At 40.9% G+C, this 17,540-nt stretch overlaps 1 protein-coding gene across 1 annotated transcript; it reads left to right on the forward strand.

The window, feature by feature from the left end:
• Window positions 1-4,180: 4,180 nt before the first annotated feature.
• Window positions 4,181-4,939, forward strand: LOC122196371 (secreted RxLR effector protein 161-like). Its single transcript, XM_042898851.1, has one exon. It carries the CDS (start codon window positions 4,181-4,183, stop codon window positions 4,937-4,939), a length of 759 nt encoding a protein of 252 aa, XP_042754785.1.
• Window positions 4,940-17,540: the final 12,601 nt, after the last annotated feature.

Raw genomic sequence — 17,540 nt, forward strand, 5'->3', positions numbered from 1 at the left:
CTAAAAGCTTAGATCGAGAAATTTTAATTGAATTTAGTCAAAGTAATATTTATTAATTGCATTATGATTACAACATCCCTCTTCATAGTTTGAATTTTGAGTTCACAGCAAATAGAAATATTATGGCAAGAAACTGGTAAAGTATCTTGCTTTCACTACGAATCGTATCCCATATGCTTCGGGTATAGGATCGATTGCATATGCTGTTATATTCGATCGTTCTAAAATTTTCCAAATGCCTAGGGAATTTAGAGGGAAAAAGGGAATAGAACCAGATTTGACTAAAATAATTAAACTGTCAAGGACAATCTAAGGATCGCCAAAGATTGGTCGCTTGTGGACAGTTGGAAGTATAGTCATGGATGGACCATATCGACATTATGAATAGATTAGATTCTATTTAATGAGTTGTCATATGGAAAATATGGAAATGTTTCCTTATTGGGAGTTGGATGTTGAGAATCTATGTCTAGATTAGAAACTTCTATGCAAGAAGGATGTACAAAGTAATGTACTTTAAATGTGAGACTTCATGACTATGGAATTGTCTTTTAAAATTCTCCAATAGAGCACTTTGTAATTTCATTGGCAAGGTATTGGTGAATTTGGCACTGTGATATTACGGAAGGGACTGTTGCATAAAATATTAGAATCTAACATATTCTAGTAGTGGCAAGAATTTTGTATTCTTACACATATAGGATTAGGAATTGTGAAATGAGCATCATTGGAAATGTGTTCATTTGATCTATTTCACAAAGTAAGGACCATAGGTAAATATAGTGTGCATTCTAAGAGTATGGGACAACTGTTGTTATAATTCAAGTAAGAAGTTGATTACCCGAAATAACAAATAATGAGTAATCAATATGGTGATTAAATAAAATGTTTTAATTATTCTCAAAGGTTTGGGACCATATAGGATTAGTATTATTCTTGTGTTTCACTTTGCATGTTTTGACTTCCCGAATAATAAGATTATTCAAACCATCCACAATCGCTCATTCTTTGGAAGTAGGTATGAAAGATGACTGTCATGAATCTGACTGTAGATTGTCCAAAGTGTTTTAGACATAGCAAAAGTTTGCTGCAGGGTTCATGAGTGCTACTATGAGATCAGAGTATTGGATTAAACCCACACTCACTTGGATCGCTTCATGGATTTTATCTCGAGTGATTGGTGAGATGATAATATCTTATATTCTTGAAACCGAGATGTGTAAGTTTTATCTTGTGAGACGGTTACACATTGATAATATGTAAACGCACCAGTAACTTGGTGTTATAAAACATATTGTTGTGTGTGATTCGGTGAGTGAGTACAAGCGAGCATTGAGTCAAATTTTATCCGTTCCTTTTACCCAAAGTGGGATAAAAACGATATATGTGGGCCCCTCGATGATTTAGTGATGACACTCTAAGCGTTTGGCCAAGCCGGGACTAAGTTTATGTGTTCAGTTGTAGTCTGTTGCCAGTCGTCATAAATCAGAAATCGGGAAACAACACATAGACTGAGAGAATGATTTCAATCCATGTCTCACATCTATATGATATCTAGAATGGAGGAATATATGATCCCTTATCTAAAGGACACGCTTCTGATAAGATAAGAGTTGACAGCGGCTTTTGAAAGCTACAATTGCTAATCGAATTGTACTTACATTACAGTTACTAGACTTATCCAAGTGGGAGACTGTTGGATTAGTGTCTAAGTCCGTAACTATATTTGATATGTACTTGACCCGGTTGTGCATGGTCCTTTTGGGTTGCCTTCACCAAAGCAACTTGATAAGATGATTTATGAAGAAAGAGGATTAATTATGATTTATTAATATATTATATGAATAATATATTAAAGGAGAAATCATATTGTTTAATTAATATTAGTCAAGAATTAATTAAGAATTAGTTTTGTGACTGAAAGACATTAATTAAACTTAGGGGACTGGAATTGTAATTATAAGATAGTTGCAATTGGGCTATGGATCACCTTGGAATTTAGATTGGATGAATTTTATGGGAAGCCCATAAGGAATTCGTCCAAGGGATGTTCTAAAAGGAGTCCATGGGCTGCTTAGGGCTTAAGCAGTCAGATTAGGGTTTCTTAGTTGCAAGCCCTAATACCCTAACTATAAATAAGGACCCCTAAGCCCCAAAAACGTGGCCAACTGATTCCTTAGGGTTTCTAGACGTTTTGGGTGCCTCTCCTCTTCTCCATCTTCATCCTTATTGCTTATGGTGTTTGTGACTCCAATAGCGGTGCAACACTTGAGGCACTAAGCTTTCTGAAGCCAATTACAAGAAGGAATAGATTATTATTGCTACATAACAATCAAAGGTAATATCTAAACCCTAATTTCATTCATAGTGTGCTAGATCTAGGGTTCGAGATCTTTGGATGATTATTGCATGTACAGTTAGATAAACCTAGATCCAAAGTTTAGGGTTTTGCATGTGCACCATAGGAATGATGTAGTGCTCATAACCCATCACTTTACACTGAGAGATTAAAGAGATGTAGATCACTTGTGTAAATGAATGTAAGTTCTGTTTATGCTTATGTTTCTGTATTGACGATGACATCCCAAATGTTTTAAACTGAATAAAAATACATTTCTTCGGAAATGCTTTGATAAAGTATTTATCATGTTTTTCTAGGAACAAATTCCGCAACATTTTTGTTAAAAGAGGTACTCTGATTTTTATAAAGCATAAACAAAATCGGTCGTTTCTCGCCATGAAAATGGGGATGTCACAGTTACCTTCTATCTTTTGGTTGTCTTGCATACTATCTCAACACAGAAACGATAGGAGATAAGTTTGAGGAAAGGGGGAGACCGGGAATTTTCTTGAGCTACCCGCATGGCACGAAGGGATATAAGATTTTTGATATAAAGAACAAGAAATTGGTGGTGTCAAGAGACGTAAATTTTTTTGAGAATATGTTTCCCCATGATAAAGAAAAAATACAAATTGAAAATGAAGAAGGCGATATATTTGAAGCACCCACATGGTATCATAAAACCTTTACCAATGAACAAACTGTCACTAATAAAGAAGATGATCAAAGTGTACCAGTGGGCCATGAAGAAGTTAATGTTCCTCAAAATATGCATGAAGATGATTTCCCCATGCACGACAACGTTGACGGTGTGAATGTAAACTCTAATGACATGCAAATGGAGTCAAATAATTCACACACACATGAAGAAGATTCGGGGGAACTTAATGTTGAAAATTCGCCACTCACTAGAGAAAGAAGGAACAGGTCACAGCCGACCTACCTTGATGACTACATTGTCAACTTTCCATCATCCATAAACCAAGCAACACTCGTCACCAATCGAAACTCCTCTACGGTACATTCTATAGCTAATTTTATTTCTTACAAAAATTGCACTCATTCTCATAGGGCATTCCTAGCAGGAAATCAGCACGAATAATGAGCCAAAGAGTTTCAACCAAGCCGTACAAAATGTGAATTGGAGAGAAGCCATGAAGAAGGAGATACGAGCCCTTGAACAAAGCGGTACATGGACCCTTGAAGAATTTCCGAAAGAGAAGCGTGCGATTGATTCAAAATCGATATATAAAATAAAATACAAACCGAATGGTGAGATCGAAAGATACAAGGCGAGACTAGTAGCAAAGGGGTTCACCCAAATGGAAGGCATTGATTTTCATGACACGTTCGCCCCGGTAGCCAAACTCGTCACCGTTCAGACCCTTTTAGCAGTGGCGGTCAAAAGAAATTGGATTATCAATCAACTTGACGTAAACAATGCCTTCTTACATGGAGAACTACACGAAGAGGTCTATATGAAAATCCCACAAGGTTTTGAGAAAGGAAAGGAAAAACAAAGTATGTCGTCTCAGAAAATCCCTTTACTTTATCGTTACATATGATAGGTTTCAGACAGTCTCAAGCGGACCACTCAGTATTCATCTTTAAAATGGAAAACTCATTCATGGTGGCACTCATTTATGTAGACGATGTCATAATTATGGGAAACGATGTGAAAATGATCAAAGAAACAAAAACATTCTTGAATGCGAAGTTTAGCATTAAGGATCTAGGCCCTTGAAATACTTCTTAGGTATCGAAGTGACTCGTACTCGAGACGGAATAGTGCTCAATCACAATAAGTATATTCTTGATATCTTGGAGGATAGCGGAATGATGGGGTGTCGGCCTAGCACTTTTCCCATGGATAAAAATGCTAAACTCCAGAAGAATGATGAAGATAAGCGAGCGGATGCACATAAATATAGAAGACTAGTAGGAAGATTGCTATACTTACAAGCAACCAGGCCCGACATTACCTACTCGGTTAACGTTTTAAGCCAGTTTGCGACAGATCCTCGTGAAAGTCACATGAATGCTGCTATGAGAGTGTTGAGATACTTGAAAGCTACACTGGCACAGGGGATACTCCTTACAAAGGAGGTTGAAGCAAATTTAATTGCTTATACCGATTCAGATTGGCTTGGGTGTCCAGATACGAAAAGATTGATGACCGGTTACTTATTACTTCTGGGGGGTGCCCCGATATCATGGAAATCGAAAAGGCAGTTTGTTGTGTCTCGCTCTTCCGCAAAACCTGAATATCGAGCAATGGCAACTACGGTTAGTGAAGTCATTTGGCTTCGATGGCTTCTAAAAGAGTTAGGTATAGAACAAAGTGATCCTACTCAACTATTATGTGACAACATGGCTATGAAACACATTGCAAATAACCCGGTATTTCACGAGAGCACCGAGCACGTTGAAATGGATTGCTATTTTGTCTGTGAATGCGTCGAGTCAAAAGAAGTGAAACCTTTACACATTGACACTAAGTCTCAAGTTGCGGATTTGTTTACCAAAGCTTTGGGAGCTAAACAACTCCAATCTCTACTTGACAAGTTGGGCATTTGCAACCTTCATGCTCCAACTTGAGGGGGAGTTTTGGATTGTTCCAATTATTGATCCTTTCCTTATCTTATTCACATAATTTTATTCCTTTTATTATTATATTTCCTTTTCTAAGCCTTAAAGATAGGATCTCTAGTTTCCTTCCTCTGTATATATTTTTTCCTTTATATTCCCCTGTTATGAATGAATATAGAAAATACTTGACTCCCAAAATTTATAGTTAACCCTCATGAAATTTGTACTAGGTAACTTGCCTACATATTATTTGTCGATATTCACGGATCCAATTGGGGTTGTCGATAAGCTCGAGAAAATACACAGGAAATTCCTTTGGGGAGGGAATGATGAGAAAAGGAAGATCCATTTGGTCTCATGGGACAAAGTGAACGCTTCCAAAGAAGACAGAGGCCTCGGGGTCGGATCTATAACAGCACTTAATATCGGACTCATAGTTAAATGGTGGTGAGGAATGAAAACAGATTCGTATTCCTTATGAAGCGAGGTTGTGAAAGGTATACACAATCTTGAGAACAAACATGAATGTTACTTATCAAATAAAAATATCCCAGGGGTATAGAACAACATCGCAAACGTAAAGAAAGATATCCAAAAGTATGAAATCCATGTCAATGAAATTTTCAAAAAGATGGTAAGATCCGGGAACAAGACATAATTCTGGCATGATATTTGGAGTGGGTCAGAAAAATTTAGATCCAGATACTCGGATCTATATGCTATTGAAACAAATAAACAATGCATTGTTGGCCAAAAGGTTATAGACAATGGAAACGTGTGGTGTTGGAGATCATGTCCCTTTGCTTTAGGACTATCGCTGGAATTAAGCTTGTTGTACAGTGATATAATCTCCTACCTGCTTATGCATGGAGATGATATGTAACACTCCATTTATTAAATAAATAAGTAAATAAATTAATGATTGAATAGTACCCCTAAAATCAATAATTATATAGCAAGGTGTGGGTCTCGAGGAGCTAATTGTCATAATTTTAGAGATTGGGGGTTTAAAGTGTAAAATCCGGACTTAATTTGTTAGCAATATGGACGACAGGGGCTGCTTGGTAACAATTAGGACTCACTATGAAAGGAATTATGGAAGCAAGGGTTAAAATGTAAATTTTGAATTTAAATTGTAAAGATTTATGGAAGTTGGGGGCTGAATGGTAAATATTGGATCAATGTTGAAAAGAGTTTTTGGGGTCAGGGGCCAAAATTGTTATAATGCTTCAATATTTCACTTAGAACACGGGATTAAACTGTGTCTTTCTCCCCCCCCCCCCTCGTCGCATCTTAAACCATAAGCATAAAAGGCCTTATTCAGCCGCCATCACCTCCCGTGAGCCTCACAGCCGCTACCACTCGTCTCCATTCATTTTCCGATCAGACGCCGCCGCCAAGCAGCCACTTCATCATTGAAACGTAACCTCACTACCTGAGACGTGTGTGCAACCGGAGAACCGCCGATACCGGGAAGTAAGCTTGGTTCGTCGTGTGCGGGTCGTGAGCCACCAGAAACGCCGGTAAGTCAGCCGCAATCCACCTTCTTCTCTCTCCCTCTCGTTTTTTACTGTGGGTATGACGTTGGAAACGTCGTTACCGTCATCGATGGTCATGGGGGCACTGTTTTGCTTTTCCGATGACACCCGCCGCCTAGACTATGGCTGTAGGAGTGTGTGTTTGAGTATTCATGTTGTTGTCGACATTTGTGGTGTGGCATGTGTGTTATTTGGTTGGTACTACCCGAGAAAAACCACCATGCCTGCCAACCATGGTGGCTACCACCATGCCATCTCTTTCTGCTGCCACCAGCCACCATGCGGAGGTGGCTGTGTGCATGAATTATTGTGTGTATAACTGTATCTTGTAAGGATAATGTTGTATGGTTTCTCTTAGGCAGGAAAACAAAAGAAGCTCATCACCGCCACCTGCTGCCGCCGTTTTGCCAACTGTCGCCGCTGCTACACCACTGTTAACCACCATCTTCAGTGGCTGTGGGCTTTCGGGTGCGTTAGATTGATATTTGGAGTGCTTTTGGTGTTGCGTTGGCCCAAGATCATAACCACCACCACCACCGTGAGGTGGTGGCTGCCACCATGTGCCGCCATGTGTGTGTGTGTGTTTATGTTAGTTAGTGTGTGTCTTATTTTTTGGCTTTTTTTCATTGTAAACTATAATCATGTCGGAATAATGAAAAGAAAACTCAAACCACGATGGTAGGGTGATGGCTGCCGCCACCAGCCGCCGTGTCGGGTGGCGGTGTGCTTTGCCTCGTTGTGTTGACTCGTTTGGGGTGCTTGAAACCCTAATGGGCCCAAAGAATCCCTAATGGGCCTAATGAAGCCTAATGGGCTTAGTGAAAACCCTAACGAGCTTAATGATATTCTAGTGGGCCTGATAGGCCCAATAAAGCCCTATTTGTCCTAAAAGCCAAACAAATTGATAAATGGGCTAGTATTTGGGTTGGAAACCCTAATTAGTGTTTGGAAAACCCAAATGCCAATAAAACGCAAATTTTGAGAATTAATCGGGACACACACACGGGAATTATTTAATAGCTTGAAATATTAAACAATAATCATTGGAAACGATTAATCTAAGCAATATTGGACTTAATGGATTAAGTCCTTAGTGGATTAAGTCCTTAATGGGTTAAGTAGGAAACTTAACCCTAATCGTCATTTTATGTGAAACCCTAATTTCACTTGGGTTTATTATTGGGCCTTTCTATTGGTCCTTGATGATTGGGTTATTAATGGGTCATCCAAGATCAAGCAAATGGACTTAGAATAATGAATGGGCTTTAAGGTAAGGCCTATATGAGGAGTTGGGCCTAATTTGGAAAATTGGGCTATAGATGGGCCATAGTTTGGGCCTTTATGATTATGTGATATTGGGCCATTAGAATGTTGAATGTTGGACTGGACTAAATGGTTGGGCCTTATGATGAGACCTTATAAAGGTATGGGCCCAATTTGGAAAATTGGGCCATGAGTTGGGCTTTGAGCCATGATTGGACTTTTGGGCCCTTGGATTGGGCCTTGGGCTTGAATCAACCCAAGTTAGGGGTAAAGTAGTCTCTTACTCTAAGCATGGACTTATGATTATGAGTTGGAACCCAATTATTAATTGGGTGATGCTTTGTTATTGGCAGTTCAGGAATCTGTCATCCAGCAGCTGGGATTGTATCTATGGGACTTCGGCAGTGCAAGGTGAGTCTCCTCACCGTGTGCATGGGTCTATGACCACAATGCCGACCCATTTAGTTTATGTATGGTTGGAAGAACTGGGGGTTAGCCCTAGGCATTATGCATGGAAGACCAGGAGGAGGCTCCTGACACCCAGTATGTTATTATGTATGGTAGGAAGACCCGGGGTTTAGCCCTAGGCAATATGTATGAAACACCAGGAGGTGGCTCCTGGCACAGTATATGCTGATTTGCTAAGTAGAGTAGTATGTATGCTAATTGTCTTTGTGATGCTTGCATGGAAGACTAGGAGGTGGCTCTTGGCACTTATTTGTGGGACCGAGGGGGTGGCCCCGGCTTGGCAAGAAAGACCATGTGGTGGCCCATGGCATAATGGAAAGACTATGTTTGGCACATAGTATCTTTACTGATTATGATATATGTATGGCTCATGTTTATGTATGAAAGTATGCGAGTACGTGTTTTTATGCTAGACAATATCCGGTTGAAAAAGACCGAAGGAGTAGGCCAGCACCCGGATATGCTAGGTAGTATGTTGATATGTATGGTATTTGGTATTTGGGGAACTCACTAAGCTTCGTGCTTACGGTTTTCAGTTTTGGTTTTAGGTATTTCGTTTTCAAAGAAAGGAGTCGGCTCGATCGCAACCCGTCACACTATGTTTTCCGCATAGAAGATCTTTGGGATTATACTCTGATATGATTTTATGATGACATGTTTTGATTATTGTCCTACGGGTTTTGACATGATATGTTATTATGGATATTTTCTTATACTGTTAGTTTTATAATAACTTAATTAAAACGAAATTTTTGGCCGGTATTTTTGGGATGTTACAAGTTGGTATCAGAGCCTTGGTTTTAGGGATTCAAACATACTTTCGGGTATGTTTGGACTCAAACTAAGGAGTTGGTATGAAAATTTTCAAAATTAAAATCATTTTACAAAAGGAGCTTGAAAAGAGAAAAGAACTTTGAAAAGAACGAAGTGTGTGATGCGTGCAATCAGCCGAGCTCAAGTAAGTTTTCCCCAGGATACCTATAGATGTTATGATATGCTATGTTATGATACGATTATGAGAACTGCATGCTAGATTAGGGCTAAGGATCTAGGAAGGATGCCTTATATGCCTATTGTATATGATTGTTGACTTGAATGCTAGTACTGATCAGTCAGTGATATGCCTGATTGTATGAGCCTTTGAGTTATATGATAGCATAGATTCCTGGTAAGAGGATTGAATGGATTGTTTGGTTAGATTTTTCCGTTTGTCTGAATGCTGCTTGCTTTGTGCTTTGTGGGACTTCGAGTGATGGGAGTTAACCACTAGATAAATACGTTAAGTCACATGTGACCAGGGTTGAATAATCTCAGAGTGTTGGTTTTGACCCTATTACGCAGCTCTCGTTTGATTCTAACTATTGTAGGGATGAGTCCTTTGCTCTAAGGATTATCCGAGCCTCGTCACATGTGATGGTATTCATGTAGTGGTTAATTGGCATCATGAAGAGTCTTTCAGCAGTTGAGGATGGGGTGGGTTCGGGAACCTAGGAAAGCCTAGGACATGTTTCAGAAGTTTAGTAGTATGGTTCAGTGAGTACTGGCATAATGGTTTGAGAAAGTGACTTGGAGGATCCGGGACGATTGCTGAGGAGAGTATGGATAGGTGTGGAAGGTAGTATTGGGCCCGTACTACTAGAAGCACAGGATCCATACTCAAGTTAGTGAGAAGTCTTGAAGAATCTAAGAAGCTTATGGGAAAGGACCCTTGGTTATGTTTGACTGTTGGAATGCTGTATTTTCAGATTGGAGATGAGCTCTCAGAGAGATGGTACAGGTTCGGGTTTTGGCTCAGGTGCGGATGTTGAGCCAATTAGCGAGCAGTTGCGAGAGTTTATTTCGTCAGAGGTTTCTCTCCGTGTATCGAAGATAATGGATGAGGGCTTGGCCGCGTTCTGTACAGAGGTTATGGCTATCATTGGAGCTCGCACACTGACTTTCCGGGAGTTCCGTGCTTGTGGAGCTCCTGCATTTCATGGGGAGAGGGACCCTATTATCAGTAGGAGGTGGTTAGCAGATATCGCTAACGCATTCAGGACGACTTTCTGCCCCGAGGAGGCGAAGGTCATATATGCTTCCTGCCTGTTGAAGGATCGGGCACGTGATTGGTGGGAAGAGATCAGTAGTGAGTTGGGTGATGACGCAGTCGATATCATGTCATGGGATAACTTCATGACCAGATTTCGAGCTGAGTTTGCACCAACAATTTAGGTGCAGTAGTTGGCGTGAGAATTTCTAGATCTCTGCCAAACTACGGAGACTGTGGCAGAGATCACTACCAAGTTTCGGGAAAAGGCTTTACTAATACCGCAGTATGTAGCAGATGAGGAGATGAAGAAAGTGAGGTATCATGATACGCTGCGGGATGACATCAAGAAATTTGTGAGTATTTCAGGGTGCGAGACCCTGAATGATGTGATCTCTAGAGCTCGAGAACGTGAGATTGATTTGGAGCACATTGAGAAGAGAAGGTCAGATCAGGTGCATACTGTGGAGGGTCCCGGGAAGAGGCCCAAGACTTCAGATCAGCGATTGGTAGGCCGGCAGGGCCGAAGTTAGTGCAGAACATGATGGAAAATGCATGAGGGAGTTTGTCATTCCAGGGGTTCAGGTTGTTACAAGTGTGGCGGGGATGGTGACGTCAGCAGGGATTGCTCTCAGGGGGCAAGCCCATTATGTTTTCATTGTGATCGGGTGGGCCACAAGAAGGCCGACTGTCCGACGTTGAGGGGAGGATCAGTGAGCACGCCTGCTCCGGCTACTTTGAGGATCACTGATGGAGGAGATGGTAGGGCAGGAGCCCCGATAGAGAGGAGTTGAGTTCTACAGGTATGTACCTTGTGCCTTCTTTCGGTTTATTTATATATGTGTTTATGGTTTGGGTATTGCATCAGTTTGGGTAAGCATATAATTGGTTATTCTCTGCTTGTGTTTGGATTATATTTTCAAGAAATTTCATATGCCAATTGCATACCGTGAATTATTAGTGGTTAGTGTAAGATTGTTTCCATCTTGCTGGTTCGGGGCGTTCAACATTATCTCGACTCGTGATCGGGATCGGTTCAGTGACATTATGTGGAAGGTCTCCTGTCAGAGTTTAGCAAGGTGGTTATCCACCCACGTCAGGTTTCGGAGGGATCAGTCATTGTGCTCGGATTGACTCATGGGGTCACCAAGGGGAGTGGCCTATTATCGAGGTTTTTAGTCAGAGCGTCAGTTAGTTGGAGCCCAAGACCTGAGTACGGTACCACTTCAAGGCATCTGGAGTTATCAGTATTGTTGGAGTTCATAAGGTGCTCATCTAGTCTTCAGGGATCACATGATCTTTTGAGTTAGCATAGTAATGGGTCGCTAGTTTTAATAAGCGCTAATCGTCAGCAGATCAATCATTGGGAGGTACGAAGGATCTGGAATCCTTCCATCTCTAGTATGCAATGGAGACTTAATCGGATTGAAGTGGGGGAGTTTGGGAAATTTTCCGACTATGGATCCACATTTGATTGATGTGTAGCAGTCTATGGGAACCTAGGTTGAGGATCCCAGTCAGGACATGAGTTCAGTGTGGGATGTAAGACTGCAAAGTGGTCATAGCAGTAGTCAGCAGATGGTATAGAGGCATTGTAAGACTGCGGGGTGGCCCGTAGCATTCACTAGCTAGCAGGTAGTGTGGAAGTGTTGTAAGACTGCGGTGTGGCCCATAACATTCACTAATTAGCAGATAGAGTGAAAACATTGTAAGACTGTGGGGTGGCCAGTAGCATTCGTTAGCTAGCCATTAGTATAGTGGTATAGTAAGACTATGGGGGTGGCCCGTAGCGTTCACTAGTGGTCGGTTAGTATTGGAGTGTTGTAAGATTGCGGGGTGACCTGTAGCATTCACCATGCCCTATTCGACAGTGAGAAGGTGACAGATTTGTGATTCACTCACAGATTCCTTCAGATGATTTAGGCCAGGGCGGGTCAGCCGCACGAAGGTGAGTAGGCCACAGTATGGTCGGATTTGAGAAATGGAAGGCCTCGGGTGCCTTTGGAAAGCAAATAGGGGGCAGCGTGATGCTTCAGAGGGTAGTAGTGATTTGGAGATTCATTTGTGTGGAGTTGCTTGATGATCGAAAGTGCTAAGTCACTTGCAGCGGGATTAAATAATCTCAAGTAGTTGATTTGACCCTGTTTCCCAACTCTCGTTTGAGTCTAATCGTTGCAGGGATGAATCTTCTACTTTAAGGATTAGCTAAGCCTTCTGTCAAGTATAAGGGACCTGCAAGGATAACTGGGTTGGTGATCCTGTTTCATAATGGGATCCTCAAGTATCAGAATTAGAGTGGTCAGTAAGGGATAAGTAGACTGGGTTCAATGATAATGACTCAGTATGAGTGGTCTGTCAGGGATTCGAACCATCCCGAGACAGCAGATTTCGGACGGAGTAGATGTGACCTCGTTGCGAGGAATTCATTCACCTGCGGATTTTTGGGCTTTGCGAAGATTGTTCACGACTACCCTAGAAAGTCTAGGGTGTGCCCAGGATGGTAACCATGTTACTAGAGTGGTTGGGCATGTAAGGAATGATTTCGAGGACGAAATCTAATTTAAGTGGGGGAGAGTTGTAACACCCCATTTATTAAATAAATAAGTAAATAAAGTGATCACTGAATAGTACCCCTAAAATCAATAATTATATAGCAAGGTGTTGGTCTCGAGGAGCTAATTGTCACAGTTTTAGAGATTGGGGTTTAAAGTGTAAAATCCGGACTTAATTTGTAAGCAATATGGAAGACAGGGGTTGCTTGGTAACAATTAGGACTCACTATGAAAGGAATTATGGAAGCAAGGTTTAAAATGTAAATTTTGGATTTAAATTGTAAAGATTTATGGAAGTTGGGGGTTGAATGGTAAATATTGGATCAATGTTGAAAAGAGTTTTTGGGGTCAGGGGCCAAACTTGTTATAATTCTTCAATGTTTCATTTAGAACACTGGATTTAAACCGTGTCTTTCTCCCCCCCCCCCCCCCTCATCGCATCTTAAACCCTAAGCATAAAAGACCTTATTCAGCCGTCATCACCTCCCGTGAGCCTCACAGCCGCTACCACTTGTCTCCGTTCATTTTCCGATCAGACGCTGCCACCAAGCAGCCACTTCATCATTGAAACGTAACCTCGCTACCTGAGACGTGTGTGCAACCGGAGAACCGCCGATACCGGGAAGTAAACTTGGTTTGTCGTGTGCGGCTCGTGAGCCACCAGAAACGCTGGTAAGTCAACCACAATCCACCTTCTTCTCTCTCCCTCTTGTTGTTTACTGTGGGCACGACGTTGAAAACGTCGTTACCGTCGTCGGTGGTCATGGGGCCACTGTTTCGCTTTTCCGGCGACACCCGTCGCCTAGACTGTGGCTGTGGGAGTGTGTGTTCGAGTATGCATGTTGTTGTCGGCATTTGTGGTGTGGCATGTGTGTTATTTGGCTGGTACTACCCAAGAAAAACCACCATGTCTGTCAACCATGGTGGCTACCACCCTACCATCTCTTTCTGCCGCCACCAGCTACCATGCGGAGGTGACTGTGTGCGTGAATTGCTATGTGTATGACTGTATCTTGTAAGGATAATGTTGTATGGTTTTTCTTAGACAGGAAAACGAAAGAAGCTCATCACCGCCGCCTGCTGCCGCCGCCGATGCTCCGCCACTGTTAGCCACCATCTTTGGTGGCTGTGGGCTTTCGGGTGCGTTAGATTGATGTTTGGAGTGCTTTTGGTGTTGCATTGGCCCAAGATCATAACCAACAACACCGCGAGGTGGTGGCTGCCACCATGTTCCGCCATGTGTGTGTGTTTATGTTAGTTACTGTGTGTGTTATTTTTAAGATTTTTTCGTTGTACACTGTAATCATGTCGGAATAATGAAAAGAAAACTCAAACCACCACCGTAGGGTGGTGGCTGCCGCCTCCTGCCGCTATGTCGGGTCGCGATGTGCTTTGCCTCGTTGTGTTGACTCGTTTGGGGTGCTTGAAACCCTAATGGGCCCAATGAAGCCTAATGGGCTTAATGAAAACCCTAACGAGCTTAATGATATTCTAGTGGGCCTAATAGGCCCAATAAAGCCCTAATTGACCTAAAAGCCAAACAAATTGATAAATGGGCTAGTATTTGGGTTGGAAACCCTAATTAGTGTTTGGAAAACCCTAATGCCAATAAAACCCAAATTTTGAGAATTAATCGGGACACACACACGAGAATTATTTAATAGCTTGAAATATTAAATAATAATCATTGGCAAAGATTAATCTAAGCAATATTGAACTTAATGGATTAAGTCCTTAGTGGATTAAGTCCTTAATGGGTTAAGTAGGAAACTTAACCCTAATCGTCATTTTATGTGAAACCCTAATTTCACTTGGGTTTATTACTAGGCCTTTCTATTGGTCCTTGATGATTGGGATATTAATAGGCCATCCAGTATCAAGCAAATGGACTTAGAATAATGAGTGGGCTTTAAGGTAAGGCCCATATGAGGAGTTGGGCCCAATTTGGAAAATTGGGCCATAGGTGGGCCAGAGTTTGGGCCTTTATGATTATGTGATATTGGGCCGTTAGAATGTTGAATGTTGGACTGGACTAAATGGTTGGGCGTTATGGTGAGACCTTACAAAGGTTTGGGCTTAATTTGGAAATTGGGCCATGAGTTAGGGTTTGAGCCAAGGTTGGACTTTTGGGCCCTTGGATTGGGCCTTGGGATTGAATCAACCCAAGTTAGGGGTAGAGTAGTCTCTTACCCTAAGCATGGACTTATGATTATGAGTTGGAACCCAATTATTAATTGGGTGATGCTTTGCTATTGGCAGTTCGGGAATCCGTCGTCCAATAGTTGGGATTGTGTCTACGGGACTTCGGCAGTGCGAGGTGAGTCTCCTCACTGTGTGCATGGGTCTACGACCACAATGCCGGCCCATTTAGTTTATGTATGGTAGGAAGACCCGGGGGTTAGCCCTAGGCATTATGCATGGAAGACCAGGAGGAGGCTCCAGGGACTCAGTATGTTATTATGTATGGTAGGAAGACCCGGGGGTTAGCCCTAGGCAATATGTATGAAAGACCAGGAGGTGGCTCCTGTCGCACTATATGCAATTATGTATGAAAGACCAGGAGGTGGCTCCTGGCACACTATATGTTGATCTGCTATGTAGAGTAGTATGTATGTTAGTTGTCTTTGTGACGTTTGCATGGAAAACCAAGAGGTGGCTATTGGCACTTATTTGTGGGATCGAGGGGTGGCCCCCGGCTTGGCAAGAAAGACCACGTGGTGGCTCGTGGCATAATAGCAAGACTATGTTTGGCATATAGCATCTTTACTGATTATGATATATGTATGGCTCATGTTTATGTATGACAGTATGCGAGTACGTGTTTATATGCTAGACAGTATCCGGTTGAAAGAGACCGAAGGGGTAGGCCACACCCAGATATGCTAGGCAGTATCTTGATATGTATGGTATGTGGTATTTGGGGAACTCACTAAGCTTCGTGCTTACGGTTTTCATTTTTGGTTTCAGGTATTTCGTTTTCAAAGAAAGGATCCGGCTCGATCGCAACGCATCACACTATGTTTTCCGCACAGGAGATCTTTGGGATTATACTCTGATATGATTTTATGATGACATGTTTTGATTATCGACGTACGAGTTTTGACATGATATGTTATTATGGATGTTTTCTTATACTGTTAGTTTTATAATAACTTAATTAAAACGAAATTTTTGGCTTGTATTTTTGGGATTTACATGATCAAGGGAAATGCAACTTGGCGATGGATGGTAAGTACAAGGTGGAGGTCCTAAGGCAAAAACTAGCCTTAAGTAGCCAACCCCATTATAAACCTGACGATTTGTGTATTCGTTTCATGAAAACGTGTCAGCCACGAATTTGACACGATACGGGTACACGATGAGAAAGAAGCTTTATCTCAAATTTTAAGATGTATTTGTGTCGTGTCGTGTCTCTCACAGATTCGTGTCTTCGTGTCTGAAATTTCTAGGTCTACCCCACTATTGTATGGTGTAAAGAAGCTCTTATCAAAGTTCTAGGATTCATATGGAGGGAAACTATGAGTCGCATCCCCATAACAACGACTTTGGCGCGTCGTGGAATCACCATCTCTTCCTCGGCATGTGGTTCATGTGTTGGATCAGATGAACATGTGGACCACCTGTTAGTTAGCTGTCTATTTACAGCTTAAGATACTTGGTGTGGAGTAACTTCCCCCCTCTTTCAATGGTGTTTGTGATTTCGTCCAATTTGCTATCACACGGGACAAGTGTCCCAAGAAACGACGGAGATTTATTGTCATATGTTATGGTCTACTATGAATATTATGGGGGATATGGAAATTCAGGAACAACAGAATTTTCCAATGTAAGGTCACAACACCTGACAGGGAAGCTGAACTAATAAAGTCAATAACGTTCATATTGATGAAATTTAGAAGTTGTGGCGATTTTTGTAACTGGGATGAGTGGAATACATCTATCTTCTCTTTTCTATAATGACCCTTAATTTTTCCTGGTTGTTTCGTTTTTGCCCTGCCTTGCTACTTGCTAGGTTGGGATATCTTTATAATATTGGCCGTTTTCTAAAGAAAAACTATAATAATATTAAAGGAAAGAGAAATGTAATGCATTTAATGCTATATTGTATAGACTCTTGGGCCACATACACAAAAACTTCACGCCTTCATAATTTGATTAGGCATTTGGCCAAGATATATACTCGACCCAACGTTATTCAATCCAAAAAAAAAAAAAGGAAGCGGCTGAGAATTGTCCTCACAAAAGGAAGCGGTCCACTTTCGCTCACCCAACTTTGTTTAATTAATTTTAACATATTTACCCTTTGATATAACAATATGCTCCTTTGATATAACAATATATTAAGAATTATCCTCACAGTCTTTATATATATATATATATATATATATATATATATATATATATATATATATATATATATATATATATATATATATATATATATATATATATATATATATATATATATATATATATATTATTAATTTTAGGTTCCCTTAAGATCAATAAAGTTTTAAGGGTTTGACATAATCGATCCTTCTATTTTGCTTATTAACCATTTTGGAATTTCTTTTTTTCGTTTTTTTTTTCTTTTAACTAAAGGGTTTGACATAATTAGTCCTTCTATTTTGCCTATTAACCATTTTAATTTTTTTTTTAACTAAATAAAGTTCAATACATAGCGATGAAATTTCCCGGTTTTGTCTTGAAGTTGCAATTTTGTCCCTTTTTATGTTATTTGTATTGGGTCGGTCATTTCTATT

Source organism: Lactuca sativa, chromosome 3, assembly GCF_002870075.4.
Source record: "Lactuca sativa cultivar Salinas chromosome 3, Lsat_Salinas_v11, whole genome shotgun sequence".
Taxonomy (NCBI): Eukaryota; Viridiplantae; Streptophyta; class Magnoliopsida; order Asterales; family Asteraceae; genus Lactuca; species Lactuca sativa.